Source organism: Schistocerca americana, chromosome 3 (assembly GCF_021461395.2).
Source record: "Schistocerca americana isolate TAMUIC-IGC-003095 chromosome 3, iqSchAmer2.1, whole genome shotgun sequence".
NCBI classification, from domain to species: Eukaryota; Metazoa; Arthropoda; class Insecta; order Orthoptera; family Acrididae; genus Schistocerca; species Schistocerca americana.
The window spans coordinates 767,451,228-767,467,514 of record NC_060121.1 but is presented as its reverse complement, the minus strand read 5'-3'; the positions used below and the strand labels follow the sequence as shown (position 1 = coordinate 767,467,514).

At 43.9% G+C, this 16,287-nt stretch overlaps 1 protein-coding gene across 1 annotated transcript in view; it reads right to left on the bottom strand.

The window, feature by feature from the left end:
- Window positions 1-16,287, bottom strand: part of LOC124605773 (fatty acyl-CoA reductase wat-like) — a 267,768-nt gene that overhangs the window by 26,839 nt on the left and 224,642 nt on the right. The window contains exon 8 of the mRNA XM_047137658.1: window positions 7,705-8,028. Within this exon, the coding sequence (XP_046993614.1) occupies window positions 7,705-8,028 (324 nt within the window). The remainder of the gene's footprint in view (window positions 1-7,704; window positions 8,029-16,287) is intronic.

Below are 16,287 nucleotides of genomic sequence, written 5' to 3'. Positions count from 1 at the left end.
ATTCGCCACCGTCTTAAAAGGGCGAAGATCCAAAGATCTTAAGGCCAGATGAAGCTGAATATTTTTTGTGATTGCCATGGTGTGGTGCTAACGGGTCACGCTCGTGCGGAGCACAGCGTCACAGAAGCATACTACCGAGAAGTCCAGTATGAAGAAACTTGCAAAAAAAATTTGCCAAGAAGAATTTGAGAAGATGAAGTTGGATTGAGTGAAGCAGGTTGATGAACAAGCATCTGTCAACGTTCCTGCGAACAAGAATACTGTGGATCAGTGCTGACGGAGCACCTATTGAATCCCCTCTGTTGAACAGTGTGTGCAATCTGTGTAATTACGACACTAATGGCTTGGGAGATCTTGTACTGTTCCTACAATACAGAAGTGAAACATGGATTATCTGAGAAAAACAAAAATAGAAGTTGGTGAACTGAAGTTTCAAGGAGTCCGCAGGTGATGTACGAAAAGAGATAGTATTAGAAATCAAGACATTAAAAAAAGTTAAATGCAAAATTATGCAATAAAACAACACAGACAAAAATGGCGTTTCCATTTCCAGTGAACGATGATAGGAGAATCCCAAAATTTGTAACACAACACCAGCTAAGAGGCAAAAGGGATGTGAGTCCACCAAAAATGCGGTCAACATTGAAACAAGAAGTTTTACCTATTTCCTGCGTAGAAAATGGCAATGATGAACATCGTCAAGCATTGTCAGATGTGAATCCAGCGGGTAAATGGGTTAACCTTTCTACTAACTCGTAGCAAAGATAGTGATTTCTATGAGAATTTTATTACTGCAACCTCTGTATGTCGCTCCATACTGGAGGATCCCTCCCGTAGAACCCGACCACCGGGGATGGCGTATCTGCAGTAACAATAACTGCCTTCCCAGTATTCTGAGGGTCTCTCAAAGGCCTTCATAGATAGGCACTATTCCCCAGGCCTAGTCCACGAACAGATTTCTCACGCCATATCCCCACATACATCGAATCCTGTGACCATCTCCAAGAACCAGCTACAAAGGAGTATCTTCTTCATCACTCAATACCACCTCAGACTGGAACAACTGAATCACATCTGTCTGAGGCAAGGCTTCGATTATCCCTTATCATGGCCTGAAATGAGGGACATCCTACCCATGATCCTTCCCGCCATTCCTGAAGTGTGTTTTGTCGCCCACCCAATCTCCACAATATCTTAGTTCATACCTATGCTATTCCCTATACCCAGGCCCTTCTCACAGGGATCATATCCCTGTGCAAGACCTGCGCAATCCACCCATCCAGTACTTCTTGTTACAGTCCTGTCATAGGCTTATTCTACCCCCTCAGAGGCCAAGCCACCTGTGAAAGCAGCCATGTCATATACCAGCTTGCTGCAAACATGGAACAGTGTTTTATATTGATATGACTACCAACCAGCCGTTCATCAGGATGAATGGCCACTGTCAAATTGTGGCCAAGAGCAAAATAGAGCATCCTGTGGTATTACATGCAGCTGAACATAACGTGCTTGATTTCAGTGGCTGCTTCACATCCTAGGCCATCTGGATCCTTCGCTCCACCAGTAACTTTTCCGATCTGTACAGATAAGAGTTATTCTGAGAACACATTCTCCAGTCCTAGAATTATTCTGGCCTGAAGTTACAGTAACCTAATGTCCCCACTCCCTCCACCCAAACATTTCGACTCACTCTGTCCTATCACCTCCTCCAAATTAATGTCCTCTCACCCTCATTGTATGATGCTCTCTGTCACTCTCTGTCAACACACCCGCCAGTCTTTTCCCTTTCTCTGCTTCTCTTCTTTTCCGATATCCATCCCCCCCCCCTCTCCCTCCCCCACAGCCTCCCAACAATGCTCTTGGTAGCCTTGTCCTGCCGCCATCTAGTCCCTGCGCGCTCCAGCAGCCAGCGTTCACTTCACTTCCCCTACCCACACCTTGCTATCGCTTCCCCTTTCCATCCCACTCAGGATTCCTGCTTTTTTTTGACACATCTGCATTTTGGCGACAGCGACCCTTGGTAGTGGTGGTGTGTGCATGAGGTGTGCTTGCTTGTGTGAATGTGTGATGTGTATTTTCTTTTCTGCCGAAGGCTTTGGGCAAAAGTTCAATGTCGTACAGTCTTTTCGCTGTGCCTGTCTGCAGCTCAACATGATACTGCGAGTAGCAATCTATCCTTTCCATTTCTGCCAGATCATGACTTGAAACAGGGTGTTTTCTAAGGAAAATGATCCATGTTTCTTGCTATAAGTCGACACATAGGAGTCTAAACCGTATTATCACGTGGATGAAATTATAATGAAAATGTCAATGATCTCGGTACCCTCGTAAAAAGGCAACAAAGCAGAAACATAAAATGAGCTTTTTTTAAGAGGCTGGTAAGAGTTTCTAGGATAGCCAGAGCCGACGGTCGAAAATTAAAACTCCTTCACCACGTTGCTACAGCGAGTAAATAGTAGAGCGAGTTCTACAGCCTTTGCTGTATCTGCCAAAATCTCTGACAGCTCAGATGATAAACGCACATCAAAGAGTATGGAGTTACAAAACTGACGTTGAGTTAGAAAGCGGCGCATCGTGGTTTGTTACAGTGGGAGCAGTCTTACTGGATCCCTATCTTTTTACCTGTATTTTACAAATTGTTGTAGTCGATGCAAATCTCTGTTATAACACGTACTCAGTACGCCACATTAAGGCTATCTTTAGCACACAAAAGGAGTGGGCAATGCTGCAGCTAAAATTTTTGATAACTTATACCCAGTGATATAAAATGTCTGACAGAAAGTAATGAAAAATTTGAAAACAAACTGAAAAAGTTCCTCCTTGACAACTCGTTCTATTTCGGTTCTATTTCGTGCAGAATTTCTGTTACTGTAATGTGGGAAAGGTGGTGGGAAGGAATTAAGAATTACTAACTCATATACATATGTATTAAAAAAGATACCTATAAATATTCAGCATGTAGCCCTATTTATAAATTAATTTGCGACGTGAATGTAAAATTACTCGTCCCACATCATTGCGATTTATTGTGCAAATGATCGAAGGAACATGAAACTAACTCATCCCTAGAGATTTAACGTAAGGACGTTGAAACACTGTGTAGAGCTGTGTTAATCTGAAAATGTTTACGTCGTTTTTGTACACGACAGGGATTTTTAAAAATTTAATGCTTGTTACGAGTTAAATATTGAAAAAAAAGCGCGTCCTAAGCTTAAACGCTGTACAGATTTCTCGAGAGGTATTTCTGCAAACAGAAAAGAATATTCCAGAAAGTTAAATAGTTTTTATGATGTGATAAGTTCGAAGCTATTTCGTGGAAGGGAAAATTTCACCCGTTTGAAAAACAGTAAAAATAAGAGCCGATGTTTAACAAACTTAGACACTGTGGTGATCTATGAGGGGCGTTCAATAGGTAATGGAACACATTTCCCCTTTTTTCTGGGCCAATTATGATTGAAAGAATGCGGAATTAGTTGTGGGACATTGCGGAATATTTCCGCTTCAGCCGCTACAGTTTGATGAAGTTCAGATAGGTGGCGGCGTTATACGTAGCCTGTAAGGGAGGTGCGTTCCAAGCAGAGAGCTGTGACTGAGTTCTTTTGGCGGAAAACAAAGCATCGCAGATATTCATAGGCGCTTGCAGTATGTCTGCAGAGGCCTGGCAGTGAACAAAATGGACGGTGAATCGTTGGGCGAGATGTGTGTCATCACCACCAGCACCACCACTACCACCACCACAAGGTCACGCAAACCTGTCTGATCACTCGTGTGCGAACCGGCCGCACACAGCTGTGACTCGTGCAGTGTTGGAACGTGCGGACACTCTCATTCGACGCCATCGACGGATCACAACCAAACAAAACTGCGCACTCTAGATAACCACACAAAAATTAATGGCACTATTCTTTCTCATCCACCGCAAAACGAAAAACGCGCATCTCGCAGCTTCTGACTTCCATCTGTTCGGCCCAAGAAAGGTTGCACTCTGCAGGAAACATACGTGGATGAGGGGGAGGTTACTGATGCAACAAGACGTTGGCTGCGACGTCGACCAGTAAGGTGGTACCTTGCGGGCATACAGACGCTCCCAGAAAGTTGGCGTGAGGCCGTCGCATTTAACGGAGGTTATGTAGAAAAATAGGGTCTTGCAGCCAAAAAAGATTACTGTCGCATTACTTATTGAGCGCCCCTCGATACCGTAAATTAATTTCAGACTCTCACGCGAATTTTTGTAGGATACAGATGCTTTATATGGATTTTGTATCCCTGTGGAGAGCAGAGCGCTGTGCCTGCTGACAATAGGCCACTTGTCGCGAAAATGTCGCCACTTTTGGACCTTATGGACCTTGCCGTTGGTAGGGAGGCTTGCGTGCCTCAGCGATACAGATGGCCGTACCGTAGGTGCAACCACAACGGAGGGGTATCTGTTGAGAGGCCAGACAAACATGTGGTTCCTGAAGAGGGGCAGCAGCCTTTTCAGTAGTTGCAGGGGCAACAGTCTGGATGATTGACTGATCTGGCCTTGTAACATTAACCAAAATGGTCTTGCTGTGCTGGTACTGCGAACGGCTGAAAGCAAGGGGAAACTACAGCCGTAATTTTTCCCGAGGACATGCAGTTTTACTGTATGATTAAATGATGATGGCGTCCTCTTGGGTAAAATATTCCGGAGGTAAAATAGTCCCCCTTTCGGATCTCCGGGCGGGGACTACTCAAGAGAACGTCATTATCAGGAGAAAGAAAACTAGCATTCTACGGATCGGAGCGTGGAATGTCAGATCCCTTAATCGGGCAGGTAGGTTAGAAAATTTAAAAAGGGAAATGGATAGGTTAAAGTTAGATATAGTGGGAATTAGTGAAGTTCGGTGGCAGGAGGAACAAGACTTTTGGTCAGACGAATACAGGGTTATAAATACAAAATCAAATAGGGGTAATGCAGGAGTAGGTTTAATAATGAATAAAAAAATAGGAGTGCGGGTTAGCTACTACAAACAGCATAGTGAACGCATTATTGTGGCCAAGATAGACACAAAGCCCATGCCTACTACAGTAGTACAAGTTTATATGCCAACTAGCTCTGCAGATGATGAAGAAATTGATGAAATGTATGATGAGATAAAAGAAATTATTCAGGTAGTGGAGGGAGACGAAAATTTAATAGTCATGGGTGACTGGAATTCGTCAGTAGGAAAAGGGAGAGAAGGAAACATAGCAGGTGAATATGGATTGGGGGGAAGGAATGAGAGAGGAAGCCGCCTTGTAGAATTTTGCACAGAGCATAACTTAATCATAGCTAACACTTGGTTCAAGAATCATAAAAGAAGATTGTACACCTGGAAGAATCCTGGAGATATTAAAAGGTATCAGATAGATTATATAATGGTAAGACAGAGATTTAGGAACCAGGTTTTAAATTGTAAGACATTTCCTGGGGCAGATGTGGATTCTGACCACAATCTATTGGTTATGAACTGCAGATTGAAACTGAAGAAACTGCAAAAAGGTGGGAATTTAAGGAGATGGGATCTGGATAAACTGAAAGAACCAGAGGTTGTAGAGAGTTTCAGGGAGAGCATAAGGGAACAATTGACAGGAATGGGGGAAAGAAATACAGTAGAAGAAGAATGGGTAGCTCTGAGGGATGAAGTAGTGAAGGCAGCAGACGATCAAGTAGGTAAAAAGACGAGGGCTAATAGAAATCCTTGGGTAACAGAAGAAATATTGAATTTAATTGATGAAAGGAGAAAATATAAAAATGCAGTAAATGAAGCAGGCAAAAAGGAATACAAACGTCTCAAAAATGATATCGACAGGAAGTGCAAAATGGCTAAGCAGGGATGGCTAGAGGACAAATGTAAGGATGTAGAGGTTTGTCTCACTAGGGGTAAGATAGATACTGCCTACAGGAAAATTAAAGAGACCTTTGGAGAGAAGAGAACGACTTGTATGAATATCAAGAGCTCAGATGGCAACCCAGTTCTAAGCAAAGAAGGGAAGGCAGAAAGGTGGAAGGAGTATATAGAGGGTTTATACAAGGGCGATGTACTTGAGGACAATATTATGGAAATGGAAGAGGATGTAGATGAAGACGAAATGGGAGATAAGATACTGCGTGAAGAGTTTGACAGAGCACTGAAAGACCTGAGTCGAAACAAGGCCCCCGGAGTAGACAACATTCCATTAGAACTACTGATGGCCTCGGGAGAGCCAGTCCTGACAAAACTCTACCATCTGGTGAGCAAGATATATGAGACAGGCGAAATACCCTCAGACTTCAAGAAGAATATAATAATTTCAATCCCAAAGAAAGCAGGTGTTGACAGATGTGAAAATTACCGAACTATTAGTTTAATAAGTCACAGCTGCAAAATACTAACGCGAATTCTTTACAGACGAATGGAAAAACTGGTAGAAGCCGACCTCGGGGAAGATCAGTTTGGATTCTGTAGAAATGTTGGAACACGTGAGGCAATACTGACCTTACGACTTATCTTAGAAGAAAGATTAAGAAAAGGCAAACCTACGTTTCTAGCATTTGTAGACTTAGAAAAAGCTTATGACAATGTTAACTGGAATACTCTCTTTCAAATTCTGAAGGTGGCAGGGGTAAAATACAGGGAGCGAAAGGCTATTTACAATTTGTACAGAAACCAGATGGCAGTTATAAGAGTCGAGGGGCATGAAAGGGAAGCAGTGGTTGGGAAAGGAGTGAGAAAGGGTTGTTGCCTTTCCCCGATGTTATTCAATCTGTATATTGAGCAAGCAGTAAAGGAAACAAAAGAAAAATTCGGAGTAGGTATTAAAATTCATGGAGAAGAAATAAAAACTTTGAGGTTTGCCGATGACATTGTAATTCTGTCAGAGACAGCAAAGGACATGGAAGAGCAGTTGAACGGAATGGACAGTGTCTTGAAAGGAGGATATAAGATGAACATCAACAAAAGCAAAACGAGGATAATGGAATGTAGTCAAATTAAGTCGGGTGATGCCGAGGGAATTAGATTAGGAAATGAGGCACTTAAAGTAGTAAAGGAGTTTTGCTATTTAGGGAGTAAAATAACAGATGATGGTCGAAGTAGAGAGGATATAAAATGTAGACTGGCAATGGCAAGGAAAGCGTTTCTGAAGAAGAGAAATTTGTTAACATCAAGTATAGATTTAAGTGTCAGGAAGTCGTTTCTGAAAGTATTTGTATGGAGTGTAGCCATGTATGGAAGTGAAACATGGACGATAACTAGTTTGGACAAGAAGAGAATAGAAGCTTTCGAAATGTGGTGCTACAGAAGAATGCTGAAGATAAGGTGGGTAGATCATGTAACTAATGAGGAGGTATTGAATAGGATTGGTGAGAAGAGAAGTTTGTGGCACAACTTGACTAGAAGAAGGGATCGGTTGGTAGGACATGTTTTGAGGCATCGAGGGATCACAAATTTAGCATTGGAGGGCACCGTGGAGGGTAAAAATCGTAGAGGGAGACCAAGAGATGAATACACTAAGCAGATTCAGAAGGATGTAGGTTGCAGTAGGTACTGGGAGATGAAGAATCTTGCACAGGATAGAGTAGCATGGAGAGCTGCATCAAACCAGTCTCAGGACTGAAGACCACAACAACAACAACAACAACAACAACAACGTCAGATGCCAACTAATTTAAACCGAGCTATAATTCTAGTTCTAGGCGAGAGTGGTGGAGAGTTCACTCACATGGGCTTCCGACCAATGAGGAGCGCGCAGGTGTCTACGACGAGCGCGGGCAGCAGGTGGAGCAGCACCTTCTGGATGGCGTGCATCCAGGCATAGCGCGTCAGGAACAGGCTGTAGTACCACTGCACGTGGAAGCTGGCCCACTGCGTGCCCGTCTTCTCGTTCAGGTACATGAAGCGCTTCCACGTGATGGGGTTGCGCGCCGAAGACACGTAGTTGAACACCGGGATGTCGCTCTGCAGCTCCTCGTTGTCAGCGGTCGCCGCCCCCGCCGACGCCTCCGCGGTGCTGTCCGCCACCTCCTCGATCCTCGGAGCGTGCTTGCTGCAAGAGATCAGTCTGTCAGCTAGTACAAACATAGCCTGCGGAATGAATTTTCAACCTGCAGCGGAATGTCCACTGATTTGAAACTTCCTGGGAGATTAAATCATGTGCTGGGACTCAAAATCGAATCGTTTGCTATTTTGTCTAAAACTGACGTTGTAAGATCGTGGCTGTGTACAGTTAATGAAGGTTGATTCTTACAGAGAAGAAGACAGCAACCAGCCACTATTAATAATGCTATTTATTTAAGTAAATAGCGCCGTAACCGGTTTCGGACTGACATGTTCATCATCAGACGGCTCTTCACAAGATTTACAAGATGCACTTTACATAATCGTCAGTTTCCGATTTTTATTCTTCCACTGTAGCGAAATATGCTTGGTGTGTTGGTGCCGTCCGGTAGAAAACAGTGTTAGAAGCGTCCTATGTGAACATAACTAACCTCCAAACGATGAAATACAGAGTGAGCAAATCTGTGAGATTTAGTAGTTATTGTACTTACATCGAAAATTCCGCGCAATTTTGTTGCGAAGTTGCAGGATTGCATTTTTGAAATATTGCAAAATATATGCAGCACTTATATGATTTGCATATCACCATATTGTACAAAGCAACACACACACACACACACACACACACACACACACACACACACACCAAAAAGTATTTGCCACATGTGAAGTTGATACAAGGATTGCAGTTTTACAAATACAACAGCACCAGAGATGTTCTCTCTCAGAGATATTACAATATACAGATTGCTTTGATTTCACAGTTATGACTATTTTTAAAGAATAGACAAAACACAACGAAAATTAAAATACGAAGATAAACCTTACATTATGAGCATATAATATTACAGATGAATTTGACAGATGTAGTAACCAGCTTGTGTGAATGCTCCTTACATGGTATTATGTAAATACTTTTTTGAAAGAATCAAGGTAGCATTACAAGTGTCTAATTACAAAGAATAAACGTTAAATTGTGAGCATACCATATTCAGTGAGCATTAATTACAAACAAATTGGGAACATGTGGTGACCAGTTTGTATGAATGTTACTTGTATGGTATTGTGTAAATACTGTGTCATAAACAGGCAACAACATATACATGAGATACATTAATAATGTGGCAGTAGAAATTATATTAATGTAGTACGGCACATCCCTTTCTTTTTTTTTTTTTTGAACTATTTTGCAGTTGCAGTAATGTGTGACTGAGCAGGCATCCACATTATGATGTTGTGCATTGCAAATGCAGATTTTGAAGGATTGTTCAAACGTATGGCATCTAAATGTTCACTGAATCGAATCTCAAAGTTTTTCCTAGCATGTCCAATATAGAAGGAGAGGCAATTTTGGCATCTTGTGTTTATATATATCTGAACTTTTGTACGGGGGGTTGTAATTCTTTATGTTATGAATGGTTAGCTGCTGACGTTTAGGGCTTGTGTGGAAGCTTATATTTACGTTTGCGTTTTTGAATAGATTACTTATTTTATGGGATATGCTCCCCAGAAAAGGAAGTTCTGCTGATGTCTACAGACTTTTGTGTTGACTGCATAGGTGTCTGGTGTGGGACTTTGTTCTCTGCTGTTTTTTGATTTTTTGTGATAATTTATCAATCATGTGAGGTTATATCCATTGTTTAGAGCTATTTCTTTGATGATATTGTTTTCTTTATGTTGTTCAACTGGTTCCAGTGGAATTTTATGCAGGCGATTCAGCATGGACCTGAAGTATGCCATCTTATGTTGGTTTGGATGGCGAGATGAGCTGTTGATGTACACATCTGTGGCTGTTTGCTTTCTGTAAATTTCAAAGTGATGTTTCTGATTTTTGCTGGAAATTTTTAAATCTGAGAAATTGATGGTGTTATTGGATTCATGCTCAACCGTGAATTTGATGTTATTGTGCATGCAGCTCAGCTTGGTTGCTAAAGTGTCAATTTCTTCATTAGTGGCAACCTTTGCCATTTGTGGTGAAGTTCTCTATCGACTGAACTATCAAGACACGTTCACGACGCACCCATACAACTTTATTTCTGCCAGTTGTATTCTTCTACTTTCCAAACGTCACAGCATGCGGGAAAGCTTCTGTAAAATTTGCAAAGCGGGGCAGAGATAATGGCGGAAGTGAAGTTATGTGGACGCGTCTTGAGTCACGTCTTCACAGCTCGGCAGATCATTTAACCCTAAAGCCAAAGGTTCCAGTTTTGAGTCCCGGTCGTCCACACAGTTTCAATCTGCCAGAAAGTTTCACAGACACAGGCAACCTGCAGTCGATTTAGTTACCCACTTAATCTGTGCATTATATAGTGACGTTTTAAGGCATCCCAGAGATAATTGGTTCCTTACAGGGTGTGGTATCGTCGTCAACACAGCCTCCGGTTTTGGTACCCTAGAATGGCCTTCTATGAAGTATGAACGAAGAAATGTTCATTCCTACAGCTGATGCATGACCAAGAGAGAGATTTTACCATCCTGTACGCCCCGCGAGTGTAAAAATTATGATTCTGGGTTGCAAAAACGCAATAACTGCTGTGTCTCCGCAGATAAAACAATACCAGTTCAACTACTATAATTATGTAAGATAAATTTTTCTACTGACAACGGGTAAAATACACTACTGGGCATTAAAATTGCTACACCAAGAAGACATGCAGATGATAAACGGGTATCCATTGGACAAATATATTATACTAGAACTGACATGTAATTACATTTTCACGCAATTTGGGTACATACATCCTGAGAAATCAGTACCCAGAACAACCACCTCTGGCCTTAATAACGGCCTTGATACGCCTGGGCATTGAGTCAAACAGAGCTTGGATGGCGTGTACAGGTACAGCTGCTCATTCAGCTTCAACACGATACCACAGTTCATCAAGAGTAGTGACTGGCGTATTGTGACGAGCCAGTTGCTCGGCAACCATTGACCAGACGTTTTCAATTGGTGAGAGATCTGATGAATGTGCTGGCCAGGGCAGCAGTCGAACATTTTCTGTATCCAGAAAGGCCCGTCTAGGACCTGCAACATGCGGTCGTGCATTATCCTACTGAAATGTAGGTTTTCGCAGGGATCGAATGAAGGGTAGATCCACGGGTCGTAACACATCTGAAATGTAACGTCCACTGTTCAAAGTGCCGTCAATACGAACAAGAGGTGACTGAGACGTGTACCCAATGGCACCCCACTGCAGCCGAATCTTGAAGTCATCCATGCTACCAGTCATGTAGCGCTGAAACTTCTGCTCATACCACAGCATCTCTCTCCCTCGCCTCATTTCTGCTATGTCAGTAATTCTTTATGTTGTGGTTAACGTTGCTGATTCTCGATCACGGGGCACCGGGTTAGATTTAAGGTCGCTTCATCGACGCGCAAGTCGCTGAAGTGGCGTCAAATAAAAACTTGCACCAGGCGACAAAACTACCCAAAAGGAGATTTCCGGGCAAAAATTCCATAAACACATTTCATTTCATTTCTCGTGTATTTTAGCATTTACTGTGTTCGATTTTCTCTTGTTGACCGGGCCCTGACTGCCAATCCAATAAACTGTGGAAGTTAAACATTTTAAGCACATTTTGTCGATTACTGAACTGCTAAGTTGCGGCGGCCAGCGGCCAGCTCACATTAAATCTCAGGGCTCTTCTTTCTCAGTATGAACTTCAGAGTTTTACGCTTGCAGTGATAAATACATAAATTCTGCCAATAGAATCAGCCAATCAGAACTTTCGTAACCCCTCCTCCTCCCTTCCGCCTCCCGGCTTATCAGAAAAAGTAATGGTACCCAGAAATTCCCCAGTCGGCAGATCGGGGTTTTACCTTCACAACAACAGCGGACAATTCCTCCGACCATTGTCACCCTGACACTGCAGAGGGTACCTTCTGAAAACAACTGTAAGGGGAAGATTGCGGAATGGGGAGGGCGGTCCCAGGCCAACAGAAGTGCAGGCGTACAGTCATCAGTGTGCTCACAAAATACGAACATCATTATTTTCTTTGAGTCATCAGTCTTCTGACTGATTTTCGTTTGCTGCGGCCCGCCACGAATTCCTTTCCTGTCAACCTTTTCATTTCAGAGTCGCACTAGTAACGTACGTCCTCAGTTATTCAACGGATGGATTCCAATCTCTGTCTTCTTCTACAGTTTTTGTTCTCCCTCTAGTGTACCGAGCGAGGTGGCGCAGTGGTTAGCACACTGGACTCGCATTTGGGAGGACGACGGTTCAATCCCGCGTCCGGCCGTCCTGATTTAGGTTTTCCGTGATTTCCCTAAATCGCTCCAGGCAAATGCCGGGATGGTTCCTTTGCAAGGGCACGGCCGACTTCCTTCCCCGTCCTTCCCTAATCCGATGAGACCGATGACCTCGCAGTTTGGTCTCTTCCCCCAAAACAACCAACCAATCCTCTAGTGCCACGTAAGTTATTCCCCGCTGTCGTAACAGGTGTTCTATCGTCCTGCCTATCTTTTTGTCAATATTTTCCACATATTCCTTTCCTCGCCGATTCTGCATAGAACGTTCTCATTCCTTTCCTTAACAGTCGACATATTTTTCAACATTCTACTGTAGCACCACATCTAAAACGCTACAATTCTCTTTTATTCCGGTTCGCTACCATACTACGCTGTGCCCCACACTTACATTTTCAGATATTTATTCCTCAAATTAAGACCTATGTTTGATACTAGTAGAATCATCGTGGCCAGAAATGCCCTTTTTGCCAATGCTAGTGTGCGTTTGATGTCCTCCTTGCTTCGTCCCCCATTCGCTATTTTGCTGCTGAGGGTGCGGAATTTACTAACGTCATCTACTTCGTCATCCCCAACTCTGGTATTAAGTTTCCCGCTGTTCTCGTTTTTGCTTCTTTTCATTACTTTCGTCTTTCTTCGATTTACTCTGGAACCATATTCTATGATCGTTAGTTCGTCCATTCCATTCAAAAGGTCCTGTAATTCTTCTTCACTTTCATCGAGGGTAGCAATGTCATCAGCGAATCTCATCATTGATGACAATTCACCTTGGATTTAAATTCCACTCTCAAACTTTTCTTTTATTTCCATCACTGCTTCTTCGATGTATAGTTTGAACAGAAGGGGCGAAAGGCTAATTCTCTGTGTTTTACCGTTTTTAATCAGAGCTTTCCCTTCTTGGTCTTCAACTCATTGTTCCCTCTTGGTTCTTGTATACAGGGTGGACCATTGATAGTGAACGGGCCAAATATCTCACGAAATAAGAATCAAACGAGAAAGCGACAAAGAACGAAACTCGTCTAGCTTCAAGGGGGAAATCAGATGGCGCTATGGTTGGCCCGCTAGATGGCGCTGCCATAGGTCAAACGGATATCAACTGCGTCTTTTTAAATAGGAACCCCCATTTTTTACTACATATTCGTGTAGTACGTAAAGAAATATCAATGTTTTAGTAGGACCAATTTTATCGCTTTGTGATGGCGCTGCAATAATCACAAACGTATAAGTACGTGGTATCACGTAACATTCCGCCATTGTGGACGGTATTTGCTTCGTGATAAATTACCCGTGTTAAAATGGACCGTTTACCAATTTCGGAAAAGGTCGATATCGTGGTGATGTATGGCTATTATCATCAAAATGCCCAACCGGCGTGTGCTATGTATGCTGCTCGGTATCCTGGACGACATCATCCAAGTGTCCGGACCGTTCGCCGGATAGTTACGTTATTTAAAGAAACAGAAGTGTTCAGCCACATGTGAAACGTCAACCACGACCTGCAAGAAATGATGATGCCCACGTAGGTGTTTTAGCTGCTGTCGCGGCTAATCCGCACATCAGTAGCAGACAAATGGCGCGAGAATCGGGAATCCCAAAAACGTCGGTGTTCATATAAATTACGGGACGATGACAGATTTTTTGCACGCGTTCTATTTAGCGACGAAGCGTCATTCACCAACAGGGGTAACGCAAACCGGCATAATATGCACGATTGGGCAACGGAAAATCCACTATGGCTGCGATAAGTGGAACATCAGCGACCTTGGCGGGTTAATGTGTGGTGCACCATTACGGGAGGAAGTATGATTAGCCCCCATTTTATCGATGGCAATCTAAATGATGCAATGTATGCCGATTTCCTACGTAATGTTCTACCGATGTTACTACAAGATGTTTCACTGCATGACAGAATGGCGAAGTACTTCCAACATGATGGATGTCCGGCACATAGCTCGCGCGCGGTTGAAGCGGTATTGAATAGCATATTTCAAAGAAATGTTTCAAATGGCTCTGAGCACTATGGGACTTGACTTCTGAGGTCATCAGTCCCCTAGAACTTAGAACTACTTAAACCTAACTAACCTAAGGACATCACACACATCCATGCCCAAGGCAGGACTCGAACCTGCGACCGTAGCGGTCGCGCGGTTCCAGACTGTAGCGCTTAGAACCGCTCGGCCACTTCGGCCGGCAGCATATTTCATACAGGTGGATTGGTCGTCGAAGCACCATACCATGGCCCGCACGTTCACCGGATCTGACGTCCCCGGATTTCTTTCTGTGGGAAAAGCTGAAGGATATATGCTATCGTGATCCATCGGGAACGCGTGACAACATGCGTCAGCGCATTGTCAATGCATGTGCGAATATTACAGAAGGCGAATTACTCGCTGTTGAGAGGAATGTCGTTACACGTATTGCCAAATGCATGAGGCTGACGGACATAATTTTGAGCGTTTATTGCATTAATGTGGTATTTACAGGTAATCACGCTGTAACAGCATGCGTTCTCAGAAATATTAAGTTCACAAAGGTACATGTATCAGACTGGAACAACCGAAATAAAATGTTCAAACGTACCTACGTTCTGTATTTTAGTTTAAAAAGCTACCTGTTACCAACTGTTCGTCTAAAATTGTGAGCCAAATGTTTGTGACTATTACAGCGTCATCTATCACAAAGCGAAAAAAGTGATTCAACTAAAACATTCATATTTCTTTACGTACCGGTACTACACGAATATGTAATAAAAATGGGGGTTCCTATTTAAAATAAACGAAGTTGATATCCGTTTGACCTATGGCAGCGCCATCTATCAGGCCAACCATAGCGCCATCTGGTTTTCCCCTTGAAACTAGACAAGTTTCATTCTTTGTAGTTTTTTCGTTTGACGCTTATTTCGTGAGATACACTCTTGGAAATTGAAATAAGAACACCGTGAATTCATTGTCCCAGGAAGGGGAAACTTTATTGACACATTCCTGGGGTCAGATACATCACATGATCACACTGATAGAACCACAGGCACATAGACACAGGCAACAGAGCATGCACAATGTCGGCACTAGTACAGTGTATATCCACCTTTCGCAGCAATGCAGGCTGCTATTCTCCCATGGAGACGATCGTAGAGATGCTGGATGTAGTCCTGTGGAACGGCTTGCCATGCCATTTCCACCTGGCGCCTCAGTTGGACCAGCGTTCGTGCTGGACGTGCAGACCGCGTGAGACGACGCTACATCCAGTCCCAAACATGCTCAATGGGGGACAGATCCGGAGATCTTGCTGGCCAGGGTAGTTGACGTACACCTTCTAGAGCACGTTGGGTGGCACGGGATACATACGGACGTGCATTGTCCTGTTGGAACAGCAAGTTCCATTGCCGGTCTAGGAATGGTAGAACGATGGGTTCGATGACGGTTTGGATGTACCGTGCACTATTCAGTGTCCCCTCGACGATCACCAGTGGTGTACGGCCAGTGTAGGAGATCGCTCCCCACACCATGGTGCCGGGTGTTGGCCCTGTGTGCCTCGGTCGTATGCAGTCCTGATTGTGGCGCTCACCTGCACGGCGCCAAACACGCATACGACCATCATTGGCACCAAGGCAGAAGCGACTCTCATCGCTGAAGACGACACGTCTCCATTCGTCCCTCTATTCACGCCTGTCGCGACACCACTGGAGGCGGGCTGCACGATGTTGGGCGTGAGCGGAAGACGGCCTAACGGTGTGCGGGACCGTAGCCCAGCTTCATGGAGACGGTTGCGAATGGTCCTCGCCAATACCCCAGGAGCAACAGTGTCCCTAATTTGCTGGGAAGTGGCGGTGCGGTCCCCTACGGCACTGCGTAGGATCCTACGGTCTTGGCGTGCATCCGTGCGTCGCTGCGGTCCGGTCCCAGGTCAACGGGCACGTGCACCTTCCGCCGACCACTGGCGACAACATCGATGTACTGTGGAGACCTCACGCCCCACGTGTTGAGCAATTCGGCGGTACG